Consider the following 20958-nt stretch of genomic DNA (forward strand, 5'->3'; position numbering starts at 1 on the left):
GTTCCATTATAATTTATAGCCTCGAATAAATATTAAGTCTATAAACGCACGCGCGCACACACATAAACACACGCACGTTCCTTCCCTTCGACATTTCGGGCGTTTCTTTGCTGCTGTTGTTAGATCTGTGATTCGACCAAAACTTTTCGGACGTTTCTCTTGCAAGTTTTGTTGGTGCGAAGGTCGTCAGATGGCATTGTATGGTGTTGGTGGGGTTGCTTGACGACCTTGTACGGCGGTGGTTGGGTAGAGGTTGGAGTTGCTTTTGTTGGACTTTTTTGATTGTTGTCATTTCTTAGTGTTGTTGTAGAATGTTTTTATTTTTGGGTTGGCTCTTCCGTTAGTTAGTGACATAGGATTAACGGACGGGTTGGGTGTGGTACGATGCCTTGTATTTTCTATCATTTTAACCTCTGATTTATAAAAAAAAATTTGCCATTTAAATAAACAAGACACATTTCTAAAACTCATCTGTATTATTGAATCCTCACCCACACGCCAGTACTTGGTATACCAGAATGCACAACAAATAGCATATAATACCCCGGTGGTGAAATCTCAGCCGTTGAAGGCCCAACTACATCTACCCTATACGCATTGGGCCCCACCATGGAGACCCCAGTCGTCCTCATCACCACCATCCGTTGATTCATGCCGAATGAGTGCGTAGTAAACGATGGTGCAACCATCCTCACTGAAACAATTCCCATTCTCAGAAACATTGACACACTAAACGTCACTGAAAATGATTGGTTGTACGCCAAAGTACCCCTGGCATTTGTAACTGTAGGACGGATTGGTCGGTACTCTGGTGCTAGGTATGGCGGTGAATAAGCTTCCAGGCTGAGGTCAGTTGGGTAATTTACCCCACTGAAGTTGTAGAACACGTGTGGGTTGCTACCCCCGACTATAATACGCCCATCAGTTATTAACACCGATGTGGAATGGTACATTCTGGGCCGTGTTGCTGGGCCCATGACCAAGAATCGAGTGCCCGGGCCCATTGCTTGTGGATGGTAAATCACGGGTCGGGTAACCGGATTTCTGCCAAACTCCCACCCCGCGGTACCCGACCCGGCACCGTTGATGATGATCACATCCCCAGTAGGTAGAATTACCATGTCGCCCATCACACGTGCCATGGGCATGGTCTCCATTGCCCAACTAGGATTTTCGTCCGTGACTTTTATTCGTCCGCACGTGGCAAGCGCACGGGAGAAGTTCCCGTGCGTTGCCTGTGTGAACGAGCCACTTGGGGCGCCGCCGCATACCATGATCTCGGCTTCCGCGATCCCATTGTTATTATCGACTATGGGGAGCAATACCGATGAACCCGAGCTCGGGTAGTTCCGAGGATGGCCACCGGGCATCAAAGGGAACTCTGTTACCACACGATTTTGCTTGTAATCCAGTGATATAGCTCGGGTGTTAGCAAAAACAAACAAGTTCCCATCTGGCAATAAGTGCACGAATGGGTACAAGTTGTTCTCATTCTCATCTGTAGTCTCTCCAAGAAAACCAAGCCGCTGAGTGTCGGAAGGAGACGATGAGGTTGAGCTTCTAGGGTAGAACTCATAGCTAAACTGTCTCCTTCCTCCAACGATAATAATCCGGCCATCCGGTAGTATTTGGTCTGTTGAGTACCATCTGCGCTGCGATAAATAACCATGGAATTCGATCCAATCACAAGAATTGTCGGTGCATGGGGCTAGAACGCGCACGACACGATCACCATCATTGTACCCACCGGTTTGGACTAAGGTTCCGTCGGCTCGGACGGAGCCAGAGGAGCACCAGGTGTCGGTTTGTACCATGAGCGGCCGGAAAGTGTTTGAGTCGATATCGTACAAGACGGAATGAGCAGTGCAATCATTTTTCAGGACGGTATCATTCATATCGTGGCGGCACAAACCAGAGGGGAGAGAGATGTTGGAGGGACCGTAATCGGTGCGGTCAAACATGACGACCTTGTTGTTGCGCAGGAGTTGCATGTGCATAGCGGAGATGCCGATGCTTGCTTGCAACAGTTGCCATTCGCCTTGGCCGCTGAAGGGTGACAAAGAAGTCCCGTCGGTTCTTTGAGACACTACTACCCGAGAGATCAGAGGGAGGACGACAGCAAGTAAGAGTAATATTGCGGGTAGAAAGCAAGCGACCATTTTAGTGAGCATTATGGGGAGGAATGGAGTTTTGGAGAAAACAAAGGTTTGGGGTATTGTTGTTGTCTTCTTGGTGTGGGGGAGTAGTTAGGGTTGATGGAAATGGGTTTTTGCATCTAAGTGAATGTTCAATGTATTTACTTATATTTTGTACTAATTAATATAACTCAGTATGAGGTTTCTGTGCAAGGTTTGAGTATTTAGAGCACAAAAAAGGTTATGAACATAAATTAGAGGGTCATGCCCTTTTTGCTGGCAGAAAGTATAGGGAAGTGAAGACTGGATTTCGTCTAAATTGTCTTGAAATTCATGCAAAAACCATGTTGGCACCCTGACAAAAAAAATGTTCCCCTTTTTTTTTTTTTCCTTTTTGTTTAGCAGCAAGTACCCCTACAAACCAGGTCAACCCTTGAACGTTAAACCTAATACATGCTTTCACACGAGTCGCGAGGAATGATTCTATATATAGGTACCGACCAAGCATGCATCGATAGATGGGCTGCGTCAAGAGTATGCTACTGAGAACTCGTTGGTGAAAATGTCAAACTTTAAAAGAGGATAATATCCTAATATTTCTTATAAATTGAGAAATATAATCGATCGTCACAATTTTGTAATCCTATATCAAGCTCTAATCCATCGATCAAATGAGCTGTGTGTATCAAATCTGAACACTAGGGAGAAGATATTCAATGCTCCTAGGGCAAGGTTGAACACGAATCTGAATCACATATTGGTGTGGGATGTGTAGACCCCACACCAATGTGTGATCCAGATTCGTGCTCAATCTTGTCCCAGGGCTGTTGAATATATTCTCGAACACCAGGATGCAATCAAGCTCTCCATATTCCATCACTTCATATATATACCTCTCCAAATTAATCAGATACAAACGCAATTTGAACCGTTTATCTTGTAAAACTCATCAATAAAATAGGCCTACAAACAACCCATTTTAATACGATATTAATAGGTATGCGAAAGGTTAGGATCATGGTTGGAACCCAACTACCTAGTTGTTCACCCCTATCCCATAGCAATTTCTGCTCACAGCCATCAAAATTCTTCCCTTTGAAGAGCCTGATTAGGTTCGTGCTTTTTCAAAATTCCCCTAAGTGATCCGATTTTTTATGGGGGATATATGCGATGCATGTTTAATCCGGGCCAAAATAAAATTCAGAAACCGAAGATACGTTTACCTAACAAACGGGCCGATAGGCTATAGGGCATGGATAGATGCAGTTACAACCTCGTCCGTACAGTAATGTATGCAAAAGTCACGTGTTTTGATGCACTACACGACGCCCTGTCCAAACCATCCATCCACAAAACAAACCTCTTACCTTTACCATTCATCCATTTGGAAACCAGATAAGGATCTGAACACTTAGGTCTGAGAATAACAAAAGCATTACCAGCATTCAAAGTTCAGCCAAAGAGAGTCAGAAACACAACCTCATCAGAAAATTATCATACACAAGCCTGAAATATATCAACACTATGAAACAAATCCATTTTAACACTATCTATATAAGCAGCCTTAATGTGTTAAGGGCGTGGTCCGCCTATCTTATCAAACCGTAAGTTTTTCTCTAACTGGTATCTGAACCAGTTACTTCCGTGTAATATATTTTGCTTCCCATTCATACTTACCGAAGCAAAATCCCAATGCTTCAAAATACTATCAGCTTGTCAAGTTGTAGTCATCTTCCTGCAGGTATGGGTTGTAGTTGCCGGAGACTTCCATCTTACCAATCAAGTGGTCGATTCCTGTATCCATAAATGAACGTGCAATTAGGAAACATCCATTGGCATTTGACAGTAATTTTAGGAAAAATGTATCAATGCATATCTATGCTACATGGACTCCTGTATGGATGTCAGGTTCAGATACGGATGTTAGGTGCGGGTACTTTGTCCATTTGTCATGGTGTTTAAAAGTTGTCTTAACCTTTTCATGCATATTGTAGGAATAAGCTAGATAACTAAAATCCTTAATATATCATTTATATTGTCGAGCTTAAATGGTATTTAGAAGTTGTCTTAACCTTTTCATGCCTATTGTCGGAGTTCTATGCATAGCTCATAAGAAATCTGAAATAGAAAATATGCTAGCTAAGTTATTGTCTGACTAAGCATGTCGGACATGGATATCATATTTTTATCCTAGTGGTGTTGAGTGTCAAGCACAAGTACGTGCTACATTTTGAAGGATTCATGTAACATTGATTCGCATATCTTGCCGTGTACAGTGGATAGGGCCTAAAGGTGAAAATACTATCCAAAATGGGAATAGAAGATGATCGATTCTCCCATATTTATTCACAAGGCTGTATTTGGATCAAATTTGGGGAGGGGTTTGTGGAGGCAAAACGAAAACTAAAGAAAAAGGATCAAGTCTGGAGACTCTGGACCGTCATTCAACAACTCCTATATTAAGTAAATCTACTTAGATTGTATGTGGACGTTCATATACCCGAGGCCCATTTGGATATGTAAATAAATCTTAAACAAAATAAAAATAGGCTGCAGGGTTTTTCCAGCAAAAAGAAAGTAGATGTTGAAAAGACATATACATACTTGAATTTGATAGCATCGAATCATAGAAAGACATCTGTCCCATACTCCTAGCAGGCTTTGAACTGCCATTTGATGGATACATTGGCTCCACTTTATTCAACTGTGAATCCACAGAATGCATAGCAGAGCTAACTTCAGGGTTTTGGAAGCACAAATCCTCAGCCCTTGGAGCTGAGTTAGGCTGAGACTGAAAATCCTCCGACTTAGTCTTCTTTTCGTTAGCTGATTCAACTTCTGTTTCCGCTTCTGATTCAGCATTGTTAGTTGTGGTGACCTGCTGCTTCCGTTTTGATCTAGCACGCCTGTTTTGAAACCAATTGTAGACATTAGTCTCTGAAATTTGACCGTGTTGAGACAACTCAGAGGTTATGTCTTTGATCTTCTGCTTGCTTGGTGTCCCATTGCCTTGTTCAAACATACGCTCGAGAATTTGAAGCTGCACAGGGGTCGGGGTCCACCGTTGTCTTCCAGTAATTTTGTGTCCAACGGATGTCACAAAGGGGTCACAGTAAAGATTTCCCAACCTGGCTCCTGAGGGGACAAAAGCAAAATTTTATCATCAAAACAAAAATAGAATTGAAGTCACTTGCATACATGTCAAGTGTTAACTTTGAACTGAACTCAGCAACGGGTAGCTGATTAGAAGTAAAATATAGTTGAGAAACTTGTAAAGCATATGATGAGGCAATACGGTTTCGAGTTTGCAACATGTTTATAAAGGACTGATGCTTCTTGATCATCACCCACAAATTAGCAAAACAGATAGATTCATATACGTAAAATAACTGGAAAACTAGTGGTCCAAAAACTTAATCCTATTTGCATATGAAAATGCGCCACTCTCAGAAGAAATACACACATCATCATAGCATTCAATTTCAACAGATGATTTTTACTCTTCTATTCTGTAATTCAATCAGACAAAACTTGGAGAAAGGAGGGAAGTCTCATTTTGCCAAAAAGGTTATCATGATATGGCAACCCGTACTAGTAGTATTTTGAAATTGAGGAGTTTCCTGGTTAAAAGATTGTACAAGGGCTGTTCTTGACAACTGTGATTGCTCATTCTCCTTCGCTAGAAAAAACAAACTCAGTGAGATTTTACTAACACATAGGTGGTCTTGGCTACTATAGTATGACGCATACCATCACCCATGTAAACAAACGCGATGGGCAAGTTTTAGGGGAGTTGAATGTAAGTTACATGGTTACAAAGCATTGCCTAAGGCAGCTTAATAATCCATGCAGTTGGGTGCGGGTAAGGGAGACTCCACCCATCCATTTCAGCTGAAGTCAACAAATGGGGAATATAAAACAGATAACTCCAAATAATAATGATAAACCAAAGCGCTTATTCGCTTAAATGTCAAACAAGAAAGCAGCATATTTTTTTATAGTAAGGAAGTGAAAGAAGCACAACGGTAAGACCTTCCTCCTAAGTCCAATCTTAGGTGCTTTTTTTTTTAATCCTTCGAGAGGGAGAATAGTAGGATGAAGTAAAGGAAAGCAAAGGGGAGGGATCTACATGGGAAAGGAAGCAAGTGAAAGGAGGAGTAAAGGCAACTTTGCTGGCCTAGCTTTAAGGTAAGGTGCTTTTGACCATCAAAAACACCATTCTCCATGGAGTAGGTGAAAAAATTCTGTCTTCCTCAGCCAACTAAAAAGGAGAAGACAACTTCCTTTCTATGAGGATACCCATTGCCTTTCCTCCTTTTCACATATTTTTGATACCTGATGACAATCAAACCAAAAAAGACACCAAAGTTCAACCCATTAACTTCTCTAATAGACTAATCAAAACCTAAAGAATACATCTAAGGCGAAACAATCTGAGTAAGAGAAACAATTAATACCCCCAAGATAAGACACAAAAATACAGTTATTCAAGAGAACATCTACATAATTTGCTTGAGCAAACTAACACAAACATCTTACGAGAAATAACCATCTTTATCTAAGCAAAAAGTGTGATATAAATGTATATATCACATGGAACAACAAATTATACAAACAAAAACTCCAGTCCTAGTAATTGTTTGAAACTAACCAAACCCACAAGCAAAAACTCGAAATCTTACTAATGAAAGGGAAGATGTACGACATCTGACATAACAAATTCTTTAAACCCGTAGGGTATTTGTTGAATGGACCAACCAACCTACTCCAATTCCAATTACTTAAATGAAATAACCTCAAACTCATAATGAGCTAATTGAGAACAAAAAGTAAGTAGGTCGAAAAATGGCTGACAAACAAGATCAATGTATTATATAAAAAAAAATTGAATTTTTAAGAAGGTACTGATTTTGACACTTATCTACGCTCCCTTTATTTTTGTTTTTATGCATGTGAATTGAGAATATTTTCTTTCTATTTATTATTTTTCCATACATGAAGGCATGATGTCATAGGCTCACATGGGTAAAGATAAAAGAATGAGCGCAACTAATTAAGGCCCCATTCCGCTAAGGTTATTTATTTTAAGTATTTAGTTTTCGCTTTACGAGACAGGTCATTCTCTCAATACATCACCTTTAATTTAAAATAATTAATATTTAGTTAGTGAAAGACACCCTAAAAAGAGTGCGAAAATCGATTCCAACAAGTACTCCCCAAAGTAATGACTATCATGTTGAATTAGTGCGTAATTTATTTACTAATGGTCCGAAAGTCATGAAGTTAATAGGAATTGGAAATACGAAAACACAAACAAACAAACAAAAAAACAGAAGAATAAAAAAGGAATGAGGTGGAAATTGATTTACTGAGGCAAAGTTAGGTAATATTTCAAACTCTGACAACTCACAAGATTTATTTAAAGAATGAGAAGGCTCTACGTTCACATTCTATAAAAGGTATCAAAATTCAAAAATGAACCAAAAAATCCTAATCTTTATTAGGTAACGTTAATTCAAAAAATGTTCATTACTTAGAAAATTGAAATTGGGTTTCTCCTCCAAAACTAATTTGGTTTACTCCTTTGTCATAATTTTCAGGATTAATCATATAGTACATAATGCAGTTCAAAAAAATCAGAGTACATAATAATTCGGTATTCGGTTTGACGAGAAAAATCAGAAAAGTAGTACTCCACAAAACTGCTATAAAACAACCGAGATAGGAAAAAGTCAAAATAAGGCGATAATTTTAAAAAATTCAAGGTTTTTTTTTTTTTTTTTTTATCATTCTGCAGTCGTAATTTATTACTTTTCAAACATATCCCGTTGGACGAATATTTTAATACAAAGGTGGAAAAAACACATCAAATGCAGCCATTTTTTACTCGAATTACACTCATACATGAAGAGAGAGAGAGAGAGAGAGAGAGAGAGAGAGAGAGAGAGATGTAATTATATGCTTATATGCGCGGCCCCGATTCATGCTCAACCTTTGCCCCAGGGGCATTGAATAATTTCTCATTAATCAGGCTATACTTCGCAATTCTGTTCTCAATTCCTACAAATTCAACGAAAATCTGAAGAAAAATTCACTGGAGAACGAATAAAAACAAAAAGAAGCAGTCTTTTTATTTATTACTACTTATAGCGGAAAGCCGACGGACGAAGTAGGGGAAAGGGAGACCTGAGAGATCGGGGTGAGAGGTGAGCGATTTGTGCATTTCGACGAGCTGCTCGCAAATGGTTGCGTACGCCGCGATTTGCTTCCGCAGAACCTCCATTTGCTCGTCCGTCATCACCTTCACAAACATACCCCCATTTCCATTTCCATTTCCGTTGCTGCTGCTGTTCACACCATTCATCAATTCCTCTTGATGTTGCTGTTGTTTTTCCCAATCCATCATCATCCTTCTGCTCTATCTCTCTCTCTCTCTCTCTCTTGGGTTTGTGTTGTGCTTTGAGGAGAAGGGAAGTAAACAGGGGAGGAGTAGAGTCTGGGTCTGGGTCTGGTCTGGGTTGTAGACTCTGCTGTTGGAGAAAAGAACAAAAAAGTAAGGAGAAAGTAAAGGAAAGGAATTTTGATAAGACGCCGACAAAAGCGTGATTTATGGGTCATTAGTGGTGCTACTGCTAGTGCTGCTGGCGTATCTTACGTATCCGTGCATGTTAGCACCACCCTCGTCTCATGCGCCTTCCATCTTTTTTTTTTTTCCCCCTAAATTTATTTTAAAAATGATCTTTCTATTGTCAACCATAAGCACACAAGAAAGGAAAAAAAAAAAAAGAAGCACGTATTTCTGTATATACGAGAAATTTTTGGGTGTTGGGTGGGTAGCACGTGGTGCCCGAGCAACCCATCTAGACTGTCAAAAAATGTGTTGGATGACCCAGATTGAATCTCTTTCCTCTCACCTCACCACTCTCTCTCCAAATACGACCCGTCCAAAATCGAAATGAACGACCCGATGTGCTGCTCTTGACACCCAAAAAATTCTCTTTTAATAAATATGTCAGCCCAATATTGGGCTGATTTTAAAATTTTCTTTTAAAAAAAATGAGTACTAGGTAGTGATTTTTTCACTCCCCCTTTATAACCGTGCTCTTTGTTTTTTTTCCCTTTTACATGGAGTATTAATTTACTCCCTCTTTCCAGAAATAAAAGTCCCCCACAAAAATACTGGGAATTTTTGAATAAAAAAAAGCTTCTACACATGATTTTTTAAATTTTTTTTGCACCAAATTAAGAAACTAAATGAGATCTTTAATTTGGTGCGAAGAAACTCAAAAAATCATGTTCGGGTGTATTTTTTTTCTTAAAAAATTACACATTTTTTCATAGGGAAACTATCAAAATGGGACGGAGGGAGTGTGAAAATTAATTAATAAGTACTAGTAAAAGATAACATAAATAGATCAGACGTATGTATAAGAATTTGTGTAACAGTCTGTCACAAATTAAAGCACGTACTTGAAGATTTCTCAAAACAATAAATTAATAAAAGATTGCGCAAAAAGGAATGAACCTTTGAAAAATATGAGAAAATGAGTATGGAATTCAAATATGAATGTGGTTAAAGGCATTTCGAAATCTTTTACCATGCGCATGAAATTCACACATAGGTGACGTAAATAAGATCCATCGTTCAATCCAATTATTGCTCATGTGGTAGTTCATACTTCATAGTGTGCACATTCAGGGACGAAGCTAGGATTTTATACGAAAGGGGGACATAAACTATATAAAAAAATAAAATTACATGTATTGACATTGTAACAAGAATTTTTAAGTTTTCGTTACATATATTTTGGAATTTCAGAATTAATGAAATTTTTTTGTTGTTCAAAAAAAACATTTTGAAATTTAAGTCTGAAACTATATTAAAATTAACTACTCCCATTTAAAATAAAAATCACTTCCTTGAGAGAAACAGAATGGTAGGAGATAAATATGCATCGGCAATGTGTTTCTCACACTTCAGACTATTTTGTGTAAAACTTTTCTCATATTTTTTTAAGTTGTTTTATTTTATCTTTGAATCTCTCATACGAGGGATGAAAAATAATGACAAAATACAAGTAACCTTTGCTTACTTTACAAAATAATTTACTCTTATTTATTATGTCTAATTTATTTATTTTTAGCTAAGGTCTGGGGTGCCGATATAGCACATTATTACTATTTAGATATGTACTTAGATTATGCATAAGGTGATTTATAATTTACTCTTATTTATTATGTCTAATTTATTTATTTTTATCTAAGGTCTGGGGTGCCGATATAGCACATTATTACTATTTAGATAGGTAATTAGATTATGCATAAGGTGATTTATAATTTACTCTTATTTATTATGTCTAATTTATTTATTTTTATCAAAGGTCCGGGGTGCCGATATAGCACATTATTACTATTTAGATATGTACTTAGATTATGCATAAGTTAGCAAAGTTGGAAGTTGGAGGTGGCCAGGGCCACCCAACCCCAAAGGTGGCTCCGTCCCTGTCCACATCACCTAGACAAAAAATCAACATAGACAGACTATAGTAAAGACTTGATTGAAAGTTATTTATTATTCAGAAAGTCTACACACACAGCAAATTTGTGCACAGATTGTGCACAGATTTTATTATGGGGCTCACCACAGGTCTCACACAAATCATCCGAGCCGTTCATTAAATGTAAAATATTTTTTCAAATGTCCCCGTAAAAAATAAGCTCAATCCAATACCTATAGGTGCTCGATCCAACCATATAACTTTTTATTATCCGAAAATCTGAATGAAAATTTAAATGGTTGGATGAAGCACCTATTGGTATCGGATTGAGCTTATTTTTTACGGGGACCCTTGAAAAAATATTTTACATTTAATGAACGGCTCAGATGATTTGTGTGGAACCCGTGATGGACCCCACAACGAAATCTGTGCACAGATCTGCTATGTATGTAGCAGGACTCTTTATTATTAGAGTGATAGACCGTCAGAATTGTGATTAAATATGATTCATTTATTCTAATGTCCCAAAAATATTGGCGTAAACCCCAAGGAATTTGGCTTAGTGATTGTGAGAAAGTAATAAGTGCTCCTCCTTCATACATACCGAAAAAAATAAGTGCTCCTCCATGAGGTCACAGATTCAATTCTCACGGAGGCCAAACATTTTAAAGCTTGGGGCAACTGGAGGTTATGCCATGTCGTTATTTTTAAGATTCCGAAATTAATCGAGATGCATGCAAACTAGCTTGGACATCCAATTATAATATATATATATATTGTCGTAATCACCGTTCATAACGCGTTTGTCATCATAATCGCGCCTCTTATACTTCGTTAATTACTAATTAATGGACTAAAAAATGAAGAAGACGATTAATGTTTTGTTTTTTTTGGGGCATTAAAGTTTGGATTGCACATGCGGCCGCGAACGGCGCGCAATTAGTATTTAATTAGTCGAGGCCTAAATTAATTTTTATTTTAAAAAGTAGTTTGTAGTATTGATGTTCAATGATTTTTTGGTATGGTACCATCAAGACTTTTCTCGATGATAAAAGTATGGAATTATGGACTGAGATTAAAAAAAAAATGGATTAGGCGAACAAAAATGAATTAAATATAAATATTTTTTGTATATTTATCATCTTCGGTGAATTTCTTCTTTTGCTTTTGGTCATGATTTTTTATTTTTATTTGGTCTATCAAGATCAATGGTTAAACAAAAAAAAAAAATTATGCGTGTTCTAGAAAAAAATTGAAAAAAAACGACCAAAAAGGTAATGGCAATAATACCTAAAAATTTATCAAGCTCGGCCTTATTTTCACCCCAAAATGATATAGAAGTAGATAAATGTACACAAATCCGATACAAATATATCTTGAAACCATTTATGCCTTGTTTGGATGATGTTTTGACAATTTTTGAGTTTGATTTTTTGGTAATGAGTGGAGATATAAATTAGGGTAATGATTGGAGGTAGGGATAATGAGTGAAGAGAGATAGAGAGAAAAATGAGAATAATGATTGGAGAGAGAAAAGGGAAATTAGACTAATGATTAGAAGTAGGAGTAATGATGAGTGTTTTTTGAGTTGGAAAATATTTTTCAAAAAGTGATCCAAACTAGGCATTAATGTGTGTGAATTTCACCATCTATCTATCACGAGGGAATCACATTGCATCGAATAATTCTTTAACACGTTGTTGTCCGAACGAAAATCTTGAAACACAATTTTCAAACACAATTCCGAACACAACTGAGTTTGAAATCATTGGATATATAGGCGTCTGTGCATCCAACTGATCTAAACACAATTGTATCCGAAGTTGCATTTTTGGAGTCGTACATGTCCATGCATCGAAGATTCGATGGGCCTAGCATTGCTCATTTTTTTCCTGACTTCCGAGTCTTTTTTCTCTGACGCACATGCTGTTGCCCTGCCCCGAATTGGTGGTGCGGTCGGAATGAATGTTCCCCCCATTTTCCGGCAGATTTTGCGCTTTGTACTTGACAAATTCAGATCTCTTGCCCTTGGCCTTAGGGCGGCAAACGGGTCAAATCAAGTTTTGTCAGTCACAACTCAGCTTGTTTATTAAAAAAGCTAAAAATTTGAGTTCGAGCCTTAACGAGTTAAACTTAGTCATTGACTAAACGAACTTTCTTAATCGAGCCAAATCTCATTTAACGAGCTAAGCTTTTTTCGAAAAAGCCAAGCTCCACTCGGCTCGTTTACTAAACGAGAAACAAGCCGAAAACTCGAATTTCGAACTCGGCTCGTTTAGCTGCTGTTAACGAGCTGAGTTGAGCCGAGTTTGCGAGCTGCTCAGTTCAATTGCAGCCCTACTTGCCATAATGTTAAATTTGTTAGTAAATTTTTGCGAGCACATTTATTTTGAAGCAGATGAGTTTTGATTATGAACTCTATTTCAGTCTAATGAAATTAGATAAATGTAATTTTTGTTATGGTTAATATGCTCCATAAATTTTAATTGGTGAACAATCTTGATTATTGAGGTGGAACCACAAAATACCGCAATATATAGTATGGTTCAACTTTTTCTAGAGACGAACAATGTTGCACAAACAGATTTAAATGTGTTCTTGTTCAGATGTACCCGGACCGTCCGATGCACAAGGAGGTCTACGTGTATCGGATGGGTCTAAGTTTGCGCACATAAATCAATCTACACAGACTACACGGACTTTTCCAAAGATTCCCATCTTACCCTGATATTCCCTTCGTCCCATTTTCTTTGGTATTTTTTGATATTCGCGTCGTTCTTTACACTCTTATATCTTTCAATTTATAATATTTTTCATAATTTTGAAAATTTTGTATTATAAATCTAATCGAGAACTATCAAACAAGATCTATATTACATATTTTTTGAAATTCATATTGGAAGATATAAGAGTTTAAAGAACAACACAAACATCGTAAAAGTCCAAAGAAAATGGGACATAGGAAGTATATTCAAGTTTAAAAAATCGACCCTATAACTCGGATTGAGAAATTCTGTAGTGCAAGGCCATACAAAGCACCATGTAGCCCGCGCACGGATCATCGATTTTAACAATGAATGATTGAGATATAATTTTTAATTATGATCGGTAAGAATCATTTATTACCTGTCATAATTGATTTTTAATGTGGACAACGGATTGATGAGATTGACGGCTGTGTGCCGCCCTACCCGTGCACTATACGAGAATGCACTACAGCACCCCTGAATCCCTATAGCTCATACTTTTGTATTTCCATTTGCTACTTACATATCTTGATAAGAACTTGGGGAGTGACACGGCCCATGCCATTGAGCCATCCCCTGCTCCGTATTTTTCATAACTCATGTGTTCGGATCAATTTACGCGAACTTCGATTGATTTCTGATTTAATCCTATTATCCACTTGCGAGAGGCCAATTAAAGTCAAAAGAGTTGATAACACCAAATAGGTTTTGAAACCTATCTTAGGCAAAAGAAAACACCTTAAGTCGATCTCGAGCCTTCCACCAGGGCAATCCTCTGGAGCCTGGAGTTTCCCTTCCATATGCTTGCAAGTTTAATCTTCCTTTTTTTTGGTTAATTATTTTTATTTAATTCTACTCTCCATTTGATCAAAAGTCAACAAATACCCGACAAGGCATGTGCACCACACCCGACAGCGTCACCGCCGGGTCAAAAGTGTCAAAACTGGACACCTGCCCTTCTAATCCCATGTGATTCGAGAGAAGATAGATTCTCTCCGCATACATATGGATTTGTTTTGTTTTTTTTATTTTTTATTTTGACACCCACACCTCACACGGCACCGTTTTGATAAGTGAAAAAAAACAAACTCTTCCGCTTGCAATCTTATGAAGCAGAAACGTGATTATGAGAGCTTTAGAGTTAAAATTTAATTATGTCTCTTTGGAATAATATGATCAGAATAATAAGATCTTCGCGTCAATTCAAACGGATTGAAAATTGGAGCACTTAATTTTTTAATTATATTTTTTAATAAATAAACGGTCTAAGAAAATTAAGTGTGCCAATTTTTAATTCGTTTGAATAAGTACAAAAATCTTATTATTCTAATCATATTATTCTAAAGAGATGCAATTAACTTTTGTCTATTGGACTCTCATAATCACGTTTCTGATCTACATAAAGAGTAGATACTTAATTATAAGAGCCCTAAAAACAAAAATTAATTATGATACTTTAGAATAATATGATTAGAATAATAAGATTTTCGTACTTGTTCAAACGAATTAAAATAAAAATTGGCGTACTTAATTTTTTTAGACAGTTTATATATTAAAAAATATGATTAAAAAATTTAAGTGCTCCAATTTTCAATCCATTTGAATTGACGCGCAGATCTTATTATTCTGATCATATTGTTCTAAAGAGACATAATTAAATTTTAACTCTAGGGCTCTCATAATCACGTTTCTGCTCCATAAGATTGCAAGCGGAAGAGTTTGTTTTTTTTTTTCCTTTATCAAAACGGTGCCGTGTGAGGTGTGGGTTGGGGCTGCTGCCCATGGTGGGCAGCAGAGACCCCGCGTCCGTGATTTTCGCACTTTCGAAATTATTTACCGCACTTCTAAAGGGAGGGCCAAAATCAATACGTATTGATTTTCGCACTCTCTAAAAGTTAATATTTTGAGGAGTGCGAAAATCAAAGGAGTGTGGTTAACAATTTGAAAAGTACGAAAATCGAATTGGGGGATGGTGCTATGCAATGGTGTGTGCAGCACTGTACTGCGCACCTTCGAGCTGTCGGATCGTGCATCCCACGGCTTGGATCTCATCTCAGCCATGAACGACTCTCGATCGTTGGTTGCCGAGATGAGATCCGAGCTGTCGAATGCACGATCCGATGGCTCGAAAATGCGCAGCACGATGCTGTGTACCTTACTACACTGCATCAACCCCAAGTCCGTGAAAATCACTCCCCTTACCACTAATACTAGTAGTAAACAAGTTACTTGTTGCTACTACAAGAAGTAACTTAGGCCCCGTTCCGGAACGGGTTTTAAGTACTTATTTTTTAAGAAATGAATTTCAAGCTAAAAAATAATGGGCTTAATGAAATCTAAAAATATGCAATATGGATCTTGTTTGAAAGATCTTAATGAGATCTTTTATACGGTGCAAAAAAAATTAAAAAATAATTTTTCATTTATATTATTTTTGAGTTTGAAAATGTAAAATAAGTACTTATTTTTTAAAAAGGTGTTCTGGAACGGACTCTCAGGCTCATGGATGACTACTCTGCCTTCATGGGGTTTCGTACTCTTTGATGTTTAAGCGTTTTTTGCCGTTCAGGTCAATAAAATTTCTCCATTTTGACCAAAAAAAGACTTAGGCTCGGTTGCGGGGGGAGTGGTAGTTAAGTGGTAGGCACAATGTACTCATATGCATTTGATAGGAATTTATACCTCACTAACTACAACTAATAATGGTCACCTCTATCGAGAAAAAAAAAAAAAAAGAAGAAGCTTAGGTCCGGGTTGGCCTAAATAAAAAAGTTAGACTATTTATGATTTTTATTCAAATTTTTTTTGTGTTTGTTTGTTTTGTGTCAAATTTTTTTTTTATGAATTATTAGTTCGTCGACGAGAAGAATTTAAAAGTAAAAAATTATAATCAAAATCTTTAAAAATTTTGCTAAAGACAAAAATACTCCAAAACACAGTTGTTTTTTTTGATTATTTTTGTCTTTGTTCAAAAAAATTAATTTGGTTCATAAATTTTTACTTTTCTGATTCATCTCGTTGAGACGGTTCACCAATAAGTACAAAAAAATATTGACGCATAAATGACAAATGTGAAAAAAAAATTGAATAAAAAAAACTTTTTTATTGCGAAACCGGGCCTTAATTTGTTTACTTGTCATTGTGATTTTATGTCATTTGAAATGTGCAAAAAAGTCCGTCAACCCGCCGGGTGGTGTGCACCAAATGTACATAATGTGAATGATTGAGTCGATATTTTTCTCTATAGGGTACATAATGAATGATTTGGATCGTTACTGAGGGGGCTTGAAATGGTGACCAAAAGAGTAAAAGTGTGGTGAAAGATTATGACAAGAGTATGAAGGGGAGTTTTAACCCAATTAATAGACCAAATATGCCTTTGTTTCAAATCTCAAATAACAATGGAATCGAAATTGGAGAAGCAGAGAGCAACCCTTTACCAGCTATATTTGGACAGGGAATTAGTAATGGATAATAAGTAAAGAAATTTAACTTTGGAAGACAAATTCTTCGTTTCAGTTTGGATAATATAAAACAGAATAAAATAAACGAACAGATTACAACTACAATAATCAACGAAAATACAACAAAACAAAACGAAGATAAACCGCGAGAAATAAGAACTAAGGTCGGACCCGTCAGACACACTCGTGAAGGAGGGTGGAGTGTTCAGATACAATCTTTATGCTTGATGGTTGATAGTTCCATCTAACTGCCCTGCAAAACACGATAAAGCCCTTCCAAAAAGAAACCAAAAACCTTGACAATATTTTCAACAAATCCATGCTGCCAAACAAAGACCCCTTGGAACAATTTAGAAGCAAGTTTTATTCAAGCCTGCCTTTGTCATTGGACCAACCCTACCTACTCAAGATTATTACCGATTTCAATACAAGACAACGTGACGCTCCAAAAACTTTCTGCTAAGATTATTATTTTTTAAGTACTTATTTTTCGTTTTACGAAACATGTCATTCTCTCACTATATACGTCAATTTCAATTCAAAGATAAGTACTTATTTTAATTAGTAGAACATACTCGCATGCTTGTGGTGTTTAGGCCAATTTTCCTTAGAATTTGTTGATATCTTATTAAATGCAATTTTCAAGTCTTAGGGATTGAATGTTTATAATGTCTACGAAAATAATACTTGCCCAATAAATTAAGGACTAAAAAGGTAAATAAACCCCCCAAAATTCAGGTATCATTATGAACCAAGGTTGTGAATCTCATTCCGTACCGGCCGGTACATAACGGATTTGTATAAAACTGGTAACCAACATCTCAAATACCGTTCCGACTCTGATACCAGATCTTTCCTGCGAGCACCGGTGATTCCGGCTGATCACAGACGAGATGGAGGTACCGGAGATTCCGGCCGGTACCGTGCAGAACGGACTGTGAGAAAAGATCATAATCGCAAAAGAGCGCGCCGATCTCGGTCAGATCTCGATCAAACTTCAAAGAGAGGGGGGGGGGCAGCTATACTTGTGCTGTTTGCCATGGTTGGTTGGAGAGAGTTAGAGACGCAGCAGTAGGAGAAAGCTGCTGGTACTCGTAGGGAATGGAAGCTGTTAGAAAAACATGGAAACCCTACACAAGGTCCAATTTCCTTGATGATAGTATAATTTTTGTTGTCTAATGAGAGTTTATTTTATGATGAATTGCATGTATGGGAAAAATAATTGATTTATAACTATATATCGCAGAAATAGCGCTAAATTCGAAACGGTATCCAGTATCTAATTTGTACCGGTACGTACCGTACCAATAAAAAAATCGGTACCCTAGCTGATGCGGGACCACTTATCATTTTTCTTGAGCAGTGTTAGGAATACAATTACGAACAAAATTGTATTCATAATCATTCGATGTACATGGGCTTAGTCCTCACATTCATTATAACTCCAAATATAATTGTGTTCCAAATTGTTGCAGGGATCCTTTGAATGAGAGAAACTTATTCACGGCTCAGCTGTGAACAAATCTTTTACAATAGTAACCAATCGCGATTGTCCAAAAGTATTTTCGCGCGACTGTCAGGATGTTATGAATTGATGAAAAAATTCATCAACATCCGGACAGTCGAAACTTTCCCAAAAAAAATTCATCAACATCTGAACAGTCGAAAATACTTTTGGACGGTTACGATTTGTTCAGTAAATAATTACTGTTATATTTACCGCTCCGTGGTTAAAAAGTTCTCCCTTTGGATTCAACTTGGACCAACACACCTCTTATTGGAACAGGAAGTTGATGATTGGCTGTCCTTGGATTACCCCCGAATTCCGGGACAATAAAGTTTGTACTCCGCCTAACAAGACCTAAATTCTCTGTCCTTTACTCAGAGAATCAGAGATCAACACGAAGAGAGAGAGAGAGAGTACATTCTTCAAGCTTGATAGACGTGTTAACATCTTTTTTTTCTGTTGATAACGGGATGACCAGATCAACTTGAACGTACCTTAATTAATTTTGGAGCCTAAAATTAACAATTTGATAAACTCTCTGGCTACCCAAAGGTTTGAAATATTTGAATTTCGTAAAATTCGAACATGCAATCTCATGAAAGTCATAATTAGCTGTTCTAGGATTACCCCCGAACAGGTATGAACGATGCTTCTAGTATAGCAGCTGCTGTACAGCAGCCCTGCACAGACCCTTTTTGCGCTCGTCTCGGGTCACGCAAAAATGATCGGAACCGTTCATTTTGTTCAAAATACTTCGTTTAGAGTCCCTATAAAAAATCACCTCAATCCGATATCGAGAAGGGTGTTTACGAATCATCTAACTTTATTTCAAAATTTAGGCATCTGTGCGGGGCTGCTGTACAACAGCTGCTGTTCCAGTAGCATTTCTGGACAATATATTGTACCTAACAAGACCTAAATTCTCTGTCCTTACTCACAGATCAACAGAGAGAGAGAGAGAGAGAGAGAGAGAGAGAGAGAGAGAGAGAGAGAGAGAGAGAGATTCTTCAAGCTCTTGATAGACGTGTCAACCTCCTCTTCTTTTTTTCCTTTCCGCTGATAACGAAATGACAGGATCAGTTTGTTTGCACTTCAACTAATTTAGGGGCCTAAAGTTAACGACCTAACAAACTTTTCAGTTACCCTAAGGTTTGAAACATTTGAACTTCATGGAATTCGAACATGCAACCTCATGAAGGTCAAATACTTATTAGATTTTTCTTTCTCACTCGACCAAAGTTCTTTGTGTCAACATGCTTGTGACATATCCCAGTAGATGGATCCTCCTGCAATTTGTAATATAAATAGTTTGGTTTGTTAGAGCTCATCGAGTATGTGTTAACTTCGTTTATGATTATCGCCTATTAAACATGTGATCGCAACGCATTTATCTTGAAAAAAAATATTAAGTTCTAATTTTAGTTTTCTGAAATCATATCAATATCCTATTAATATAATCAACGATATGTTTTTTTGTCATCAATTTGTCCCATTGTTAATATTCTGAATAAACTCTAAAAAAACATACGATCTTGTCCCATTTTTTTGAGCAGCCGAAACTTCTCATTAGCTTGCATTACTCAACAAATCAGAATGACAAAGATTAGAGAGTTGGGGAGGGGATTACAATCCAGTTGCCCCGTTTGGCTAAATAAGTCAATTGGCTTATTTTTCTTGTCCTTATTCAATTTTTTTTCGTATTTGTTAGTTTTTCATCAATTTTTTGGGGATTATTGTATCGTCATGACAAGAGGAATCTAAAAAGTAAAAAATTACGATCGAAACCTAATTTTTTTGAATAAAGACAAAAATAAACCAATTTTTTGTTATTTATTCAAAAAAAATTGAATTTCGATAATAATTTTTTATTTTTTAGATTCCTTTCGTCATGAAGATGCAATAATCTCTAAAAAATTGACGAAAAACTAACAAATACGAAAAAAATTGAATAAGAACAAAAAAAAAAGCCAGTTGGCTTATTTAGCCGAACAAGCTGTACATTTTATGGATCCAATACTTTTACGCCAGATTTAATATTTTACATATCATGGGTTCCACAAAGTTTAAATATTTATATGTTTAACTAAATGTGGTCGGTCCTAATATTATCATACTTATTTAATTTAATTTTCGAATTTTAAATTTGATAATGGGTCCCACATAGATAGCTTGCCCTCATTTTTAATTGAGGAAAGGAAGCATAACAAGTTTTGCAGGTTTCACAAAACTTGGCGGTGGATCCCATTTGCCCTCCAATGAAGATTGTATTGACGATTTTGGATTCCACAAAGGACATGATAGCACACACCTCGTAGAAATTTGATTGGAGAACTTTAGAAGTTACTATAACACGAAAGGTGAGCCTCACCTTACAAATTAAAGGCGGTGCAGATTCAACCGCTCATCTCAGTAATCGACGGCTAAGATCTTAACCGAGCAATGGATAGTTCAGATTTGTATACGATTTGTATGCGTTTAGATTGAATCCATGCCGAGATAAACGGCCAAACCAGCCGCTCAGTAGAGATGCTGCTCAATCAGCATCATCCCCGGGTCCTCCCCTCCATAGGCCATATGAACAAGGAAAATACTTGCACTTAGAAACAA

General features: G+C 37.1%; 2 protein-coding genes across 2 annotated transcripts; both read right to left on the minus strand.

The window, feature by feature from the left end:
- Positions 1-448: 448 nt before the first annotated feature.
- LOC131304114 (aldehyde oxidase GLOX) lies at positions 449-3186 on the minus strand. Its single transcript, XM_058331227.1, has one exon. It carries the CDS (start codon positions 2169-2171, stop codon positions 477-479), a length of 1695 nt encoding a protein of 564 aa, XP_058187210.1. The 5' UTR covers positions 2172-3186; the 3' UTR covers positions 449-476.
- Positions 3187-3553: 367 nt separating this feature from the next.
- LOC131304115 (WUSCHEL-related homeobox 8) lies at positions 3554-8712 on the minus strand. Its single transcript, XM_058331228.1, has 3 exons — positions 8322-8712; positions 4740-5270; positions 3554-3929 (listed from the first exon to the last, which is right to left on the minus strand). Exons 1-3 carry the CDS (start codon positions 8542-8544, stop codon positions 3844-3846), a joined length of 840 nt encoding a protein of 279 aa, XP_058187211.1. The 5' UTR covers positions 8545-8712; the 3' UTR covers positions 3554-3843.
- Positions 8713-20958: the final 12246 nt, after the last annotated feature.

Source organism: Rhododendron vialii, chromosome 10a (assembly GCF_030253575.1).
Source record: "Rhododendron vialii isolate Sample 1 chromosome 10a, ASM3025357v1".
Lineage (NCBI taxonomy): Eukaryota > Viridiplantae > Streptophyta > Magnoliopsida > Ericales > Ericaceae > Rhododendron > Rhododendron vialii.